The 6,948-nt window shown below is 31.7% G+C and overlaps 2 protein-coding genes across 2 annotated transcripts; both read left to right on the forward strand.

Moving 5' to 3' along the window:
- The first annotated feature begins 1,945 nt into the window (after positions 1–1,945).
- Positions 1,946–3,998, forward strand: LOC143913761 (uncharacterized). The gene is made up of 3 exons (XM_077433748.1): positions 1,946–2,425; positions 2,516–2,653; positions 2,907–3,998. The coding sequence occupies exons 1-3, from the start codon at positions 2,072–2,074 to the stop codon at positions 3,363–3,365; spliced, it is 951 nt and encodes a 316-aa protein (XP_077289874.1). The 5' UTR covers positions 1,946–2,071; the 3' UTR covers positions 3,366–3,998.
- Positions 3,999–4,211: 213 nt separating this feature from the next.
- On the forward strand, positions 4,212–6,948 carry LOC143909946 (uncharacterized). Its single transcript, XM_077428273.1, has 6 exons — positions 4,212–4,382; positions 4,459–5,941; positions 6,012–6,069; positions 6,135–6,265; positions 6,343–6,584; positions 6,668–6,948. The coding sequence occupies exons 2-6, from the start codon at positions 4,476–4,478 to the stop codon at positions 6,808–6,810; spliced, it is 2,040 nt and encodes a 679-aa protein (XP_077284399.1). The 5' UTR covers positions 4,212–4,382; positions 4,459–4,475; the 3' UTR covers positions 6,811–6,948.

The following is a 6,948-nucleotide window of genomic DNA, read 5'->3' on the forward strand; positions in this document are numbered from 1 at the left end:
AATATATTTTCAGGCAATAAACGATATCTATCTTATAGGTCATTGTGTTATTCAATTTGAGAAATACATATGTATGCTACGCGACGAAAATAACCAGTCAATTTGAAATATTTTCTCTTCTTAATATATAATTTCGAAAGAGACTTTGTATGTATGTATGTAAGGTTTGGGTGGTAGAATCCGTGACGTTAAATTTAATAAAAAACAAATGAATATTTAAATAAAATAAAACTTTTCAAATAAATTTAATAAAATGTTTACTATTAGATTAGCCATGTTTAAGCGGTTTATATTACAAATACCGAGCGAAGCCGGGTAAAACCACTAGTCATCGATATTTTGGATAAAGATATGCTGGTATGATATCTACGAATGTAGTTTGAAACTAAATCTTTTAAATAATACTATTTTTGTATGAGTTTTGGAGAATTTAAAAACACTGTGTTATCGGCCTTTGAATGAAGTTTTATTGAAAACACAGCGTATGTGTTTACGGCCTATAGTGAGTTAATTCATTTAGGTTACTTATTTTACAATAGTACGTATAAATTAATGTTTAAGAAAGGTGCATATATATTTTTTGATTCGCTCAAGTCTTAAAGCCGATATTGTATTTTATTAATTTCTAACTCATATACATACATGCATGCATAGATATGCTTGACATCTGACCTTCCGTATTATATACATTAAGCAGATAATATCAGGGCTGTGGAGTCGTGACTTTTTGGCCAGAGTCACTAAAAATCGAATATGTTACAACTCCAATTTGTCACTAAACACATACATATCTGGTTAAACTTAATGCACTGATTACGTAGCCTGTCTAAATATATGTAGCTCTTCTGAAGTAAATTTTCAATTTCTGATTGCATTTACCTTATTTGACCATCTCGGACCCTTTTTTGTGGCGCTTCTGAAGTTAGTATGAATAAAAACCAATAACCATCAAGAGAAGAGACTAATAAGCACTGACAATTGATATCCTAAAATTACATATGTATTTAAAAATTCAACTTTCAAATTCAAAAGTTAAATTAAAAATCAATGAATTTCACTTGTACCAGATTCGTTAGTGAGTAGAGTAACTGTTTTTATTTTCCCCTCTCCTTCCATTGACACCTTATTCTCAGTGCCGGTTTTAGGGGGGGCTAGGTTGTATAAATAAATTTAAATAATAATAAATAAATTTAAATAATAATAAATAAATTTAAATAATAATAATATTAAATAAGTTAGGGCAACGCTCAATGCGTCAATGCTGCTTTAAATTTTAAAATCAGAGCGCCAAAAGCCATACAAAATTTTAGATTAGAGCGCCGAAGGCGAAATTTTTTTCTAAGGGTGTTTAAAAAAAATTGCCCGAGGGCGCCATTGGGTGTAAGGCCGGCACTGCTTATTCTACAGTTGTACAATTCGAAATATTAATATATATTTTGCTACGCATCGGTATTAGTAAGCCAAATAAACTTGCAAATTAGCCCATTCGTCACATTGATAGGTGAAATTATGACTATTTATGTACCTGGAAATGGTCTTATACATCTATATATATATAAAAATGAATGTCTGTGTGTGTGTGTCTCGAATAGGCTCCTAAACCACTCAACCGATTACGATGGAACTTTCAGGATTTGTTGTATGGATGTCTGGGAAGATTACTGTGAAAAAAAAACGGGAAAAACGGGAATGAGTTATTGCAACGCTATAAATTTCAAATATTTTCGGATTGCGATCAACGTTTTCGCTGCCTGCCTTTTTATTCCGACAAATGGGAACGGGGACCAGAACGGGAATTGCATGCGTTATTGTGGCATTGCAATGCATGCTGGGCTCAGCTAGTATATGAATAAAAATTAATTTGATATTTTAAAATTCACATACAATATAGTAGTCTCATTCTCAGTTTTTCATATATAACAAATTTAACAGTAAATTACATCTTGTATTTGAGAAGCGTTGATAGATAACAAAGCAATATTCTCTACATGATTTGGCAATCCGAGATGATCAGTCGGTCACAGATGCTCACGCTAGATGCACAAATATATACTAATCGTACAAGTTTAAAATGAAATTAATTCGTGATAACGCAGCATTGTGGTGTTGTTTACTTTGCGTACAACTGTCCGCGTCCGCTATCATTCCGGAAAGTGCAACTCCTGTGATAAATGAAACAGTAGTTTCAGTTAGTGACGAAACCATTCCAAAATTGGAAGAATCAATCGTACAGAACTTTACCATAGACGATGAAAAGTGTCTTTCCCAAAAAAAATTCTTCATTAAAGACAGTTGTCACTCTCTACTCTCACAAGGCCCGTGTCTTGATGGGGAATGGTTGGTTTTAGACAATAATGGTGACTATTCTCAATTGGAAAAGCCGATTAGACCAATTTGTAAAATAAATCCTTGTGAAATGAACTATGTATGATACAAACTAAAATAAATATATACCGACACACATTTTTCCAAGTATGAATGATACATATACTTTCCATTTGACTTGTATTTTTAGATTTGGTGGCCGGACCAGAATAAATGCATACAAATAAGAATCGCTCACGCTTCATACTGTCAAGACAACGCAATGGTTACTATAGAACCATTCGGAGAAGGGTCATGTGTTTGCCGAAATGGCTTTGGCATGTTTGAAGTATGAATTTATATGATATAGAAACAAGCTGAAAGAACACATTAAAAAAACTATCTGTTTGCAAAGTAATACAGTTTCTCATAAAAAAAATATTAATGATCATCCGTGTGTTTATTGATTTACATTTTCTTTAAATGAAACTGCATCACAAGTCCTCTAAAAACAGGAAATGTTTTGTAATGTGTTAGGAAGCTTAGCTCCATTAAACATAAGCTCATACATACATATTGTATTTGACAATGCAACATTTCAGAATGGCAGTAAATGTATTGAATATTATCAACAAGGACGGTGTAAGTCTTCCGAAGTGGTGACATATGATGAAATATCAGGACATGCGGTTTGCACAATCGACAAATGCTTACATGAAAATATGCTACACGATGAGAAGCTAGACACAATGGTAGATGATGAAAGAAGAAAGATCTATGCACCTATGGAAGGAGATGGAAAGTGTTATAAATTATTCCACAGTGATCCTTGTTTAACAGCAGAATTTAGATTTATTGTTGACCACGTATCTCATATTCCTAAATGCATCAAAATGATGCAAATGCGTTTTGCTGTAAATGTAGTAGATCGTTGTTCTACTAAAGGTAATGAATGTAGAGAAACTATTAGTATAAGGCAAAAAGCTTTAAAGTATAATGTAGATTTAAATAAACTATCTAGGACAACCCAAAGTAATCTATCTAAAAAGTTACCAAAATAGAAAAATATCAAATGTCATTGAATTTTTCATTCAAATTTATATACTCAAATATCTCTCTACCTAACGAATCATTATTTATTATAGTAATTGCAATTTAATTCATTGTAGCTTTAATACTTTGTATAATTATTTATTAGTGACCAAGTCTTTTCACAATAATGTAAAAAAGTTGAATTAATATTTTCGGGTGGTTTTTATTTTTACAAGCCTCTTCAATGTTTTCAATATTTTTTTATAGTAAAATAAATACGTTTTTGTGTTTCATGAATTTAGTATTTTTGTTGTCAATTACCTTACATTCCCAATCTATAAATCATTTTTAAAAGAAAAAATCTTGATTTTTAAAATTTCTTCTGTGCATCAAAACTTGACAAATCAAACAATTCTACGAAAACGATGGGACGACCGCAAAGAACGTTAAAAACAGGACTGTTCCGGCCAAAATGGAAAGTATGGTCCCCTACCTCTAGCCAAATTTTATTACTGCACAATGCACACCAGGGTACAGAAAAAATTTCAAAACAATTATGTTCACTTCAAATCAAGCTTGACGATTCTTCACAATGAGGTAATATAAAAAAAATAAACATGCCAATTTGAAAAACTTACAACTTGATTACAATAAAACCGATTAAATAACTATTCAGTTTGATTTACCCCCACTGTATTGATTTCTTGCAACATCTCGAAACGGAAGTCAAGTAAGTCATCAATTTACAAATCGGAGCATTAAATCTACTTTACATAATTTTTACAAGATGATAAACTATTAAAATCAACTAAATAATTAGAATAAAAAAAAACATTTTTATTCTGTATATGACAGATTTTTTGCGTTCTGTCATGGTTAGTAGAAATGGTGTTAACACTCAAGGCGCCGAGTTTTATACGACCGTTACTGGGGCTGTCACTCAAGACTCAATCAAAGTTATCATTCAAAGCTTTGCAAAACATTAAGTGGTGATATTTAACATCATCAACATTAAATTAAAGGATAATGAACCAGTAAAACAGCAGGTATAATATGAATATATAATAAAATTATAATACGAAAAAATTAACCTAAAATTTCAACTTCCGTATCGATTATAAGTTTTCAGATATATAAAAATGTACGAATACTGTACTAAAGAAAATGACAATAATTCTGATAATAGCTTGCGGAAGCATGTGCGCTTCAATACACCATCCAAAACTAATCCACAACTCGCTGACCTAAATTTACCCAAACCATTCATGTACAATGCTGACATTTTAAAACCAAGGATGAGACCGTTACATTCCATAGAAAATACACAATCCACCTGCGATCAACCAAATGCTCCGATATCCAACATGACTCTAAGCAGGTTGAACAAGAATGGTCTCCCAAAGCCATGTCAAGAATTAGAGTTGAGTATATTCGATTCACAAGCGCTACGTGAAAATGTAAAATTCATCAATCGTAACAATTCAAGCAATAACGAGAAACCATGCTCAATACTACCAGAAAAAATTCATTTCCCGAATGCTTCTATTCGAAAACAGAATAAGTCTCCAAATAGTGGAAGACCAACAATATCACAGCCTTCTAAAAGCGATTCAGACGAAAATTTAGATTTTTTTACACTTCCCAATTCTAATTCAAATATACTCACAAAAGACACTTTATATTCAGTGCCAAAAATGGCATTAAATTTTCAACAGTGTGAAAAACCCGTTATGACTTATCATGAAAATGTCTCACATCAACATCGTAAAAATAGTTTAAATCAAAATCCACGTACTCACAATAAACCATCACAGAATACAGTATGTGGCACAAATACGAATAAATGCAATTGCCGGAATAATACAAAACCAGAAACCAAACAAATAGACATTTGTAGCGCGGACGCCAAACGAAATGCAATATTGCAACGAGAACATATGTTAAATCAACCTTATGTAGAAGATAATAATGTCTCTCATTGCTACGATGAAGAAATATCAAATCAACATCAGCCTTCTGTTTCCGACTTGTATGATTTAATTCAAATGCAAATCGGTCATTTACAACGCTTACAAAATCGAGTTGACGAGCTTTCAAAATTAAAACATTGCAATGATACAACACATATTAAATATTCAGAAGACGAACGTATTAAATATTCAGAAGGCGAACTGTACACCAACCATCGAACATTAAGTCCTGTGGATCCTGCGCCAATCGCACAAGAAGAAGAAATACACAAAATATCTATAGGTGTAATGACAAGTTTTGAAGTGACTGTAAAATCAAATAAAATTAATCTTCAAGTCCCTGTAGATGAGGGCGTTCAGACATCGCTTAATTTTCTCAACGGTATGAAATCCAATGACAGAGAAAATATCAAACATTGCGAAAATGGTATACAAACGATGAATTTCCTAGATGGGATTGAACGATGTACTAAGAAAGTTGGACTGGGTGAAGATTTCAAATTTAGAAACCCTACTACTTCAACGAATGTCACAATCGACGATCCGGTAACGCCTAGAATTCAAAGAAATCCTCGAAATATAGATTTAAGTTGTATAGAAAATCATTTGTCTCCTGTTACCGAAGATTATAATTAGTAAGTATAATGTAATCATTTATGGTTATGTAAATATATACATACATATTTCAATAGTTTCTCTTTACAGTTCTGAGGATGAATGCTCACAACCTGAAATAGGATGGACTTTTTACAACAACGTTATGGTAATATCGCAAATGAAGTCAGTTCAATCATAAAAATCATTTTTAATTATTATTTTTTGTTTCAGAATCATGTTAATAGAATATTGCGAAGTCCACCTGACAATATTCGTAATCCACCGAAACCCAAAATACCAGTGGCTGAATTAAATCAAATGTGCTTCAATGGAAAGGATATTAATGCATCTTCATCTAAGAAGTATTTATTTAAGTTAGCAAGATAATAGATTTATATAATGCAATTTTTAACTCAATAATTAATCTTTTTATTTTCAGAGTGACTTTTGACTTTGGAAACGCACTGCCAGTGCAGAAAAACAATTTTCTTTCTGAAGCAAGTTCAGATACTAGCTTACATATGAACAAACTTGCAGCTAAATATCTAGGTGCGTCGTCACAAAGTTCTCAAAAATACACCAGGCCGGTGGCTAAAGTTCAACGTAATTATTTAGGAGATATTACCAACGAAATGTCTTTTGCGACAATGCAATATATGCAGAGACATCACTTATTACCTGGTTAGTAAAATCTACATACATATTGTTAAATACCTATATCTAAACTTATACTTTTATGTTTTTTAACCGTAATGTTCTTTTAGTCCCAAATGATGATAGATCTCATCCAAACAGATTTGAAACCGAACCGAAAGATGCACTGATTGAAAACACGAAACAAATGTATAAAGGACATAATAAAATATTGGATATAACTGCTTTAAAACAACAACCGAAACTTTTGTAATAAAATTATTTTAATTTGACTACACTCAATTTATTTATGATGTATGACATTCTTGCTGTGTGATTATTTATTAATTGAAATGATTTTACTGTGAACTAACTGGCATAATAAATGCTGTGAAATAAAATATTTAATTTA

This window comes from Arctopsyche grandis, chromosome 1 (genome assembly GCF_051622035.1).
Source record: "Arctopsyche grandis isolate Sample6627 chromosome 1, ASM5162203v2, whole genome shotgun sequence".
Taxonomy (NCBI): domain Eukaryota; kingdom Metazoa; phylum Arthropoda; class Insecta; order Trichoptera; family Hydropsychidae; genus Arctopsyche; species Arctopsyche grandis.

Coding starts and splice junctions, on each gene's coding strand:
- LOC143913761 (XM_077433748.1), top strand. CDS start 2,072: ATGAAATTAATTCGTGATAACGCAGCATTGTGGTGTTGTTTACTTTGC. Junction 2,426..2,515: donor ATCCTTGTGAAATGAACTAT/GTATGATACAAA, acceptor TTGTATTTTTAG/ATTTGGTGGCCGGACCAGAA. Junction 2,654..2,906: donor ATGGCTTTGGCATGTTTGAA/GTATGAATTTAT, acceptor GCAACATTTCAG/AATGGCAGTAAATGTATTGA.
- LOC143909946 (XM_077428273.1), top strand. CDS start 4,476: ATGTACGAATACTGTACTAAAGAAAATGACAATAATTCTGATAATAGC. Junction 6,070..6,134: donor CTTTTTACAACAACGTTATG/GTAATATCGCAA, acceptor TTTTTGTTTCAG/AATCATGTTAATAGAATATT. Junction 6,266..6,342: donor AATGCATCTTCATCTAAGAA/GTATTTATTTAA, acceptor TTTTATTTTCAG/AGTGACTTTTGACTTTGGAA.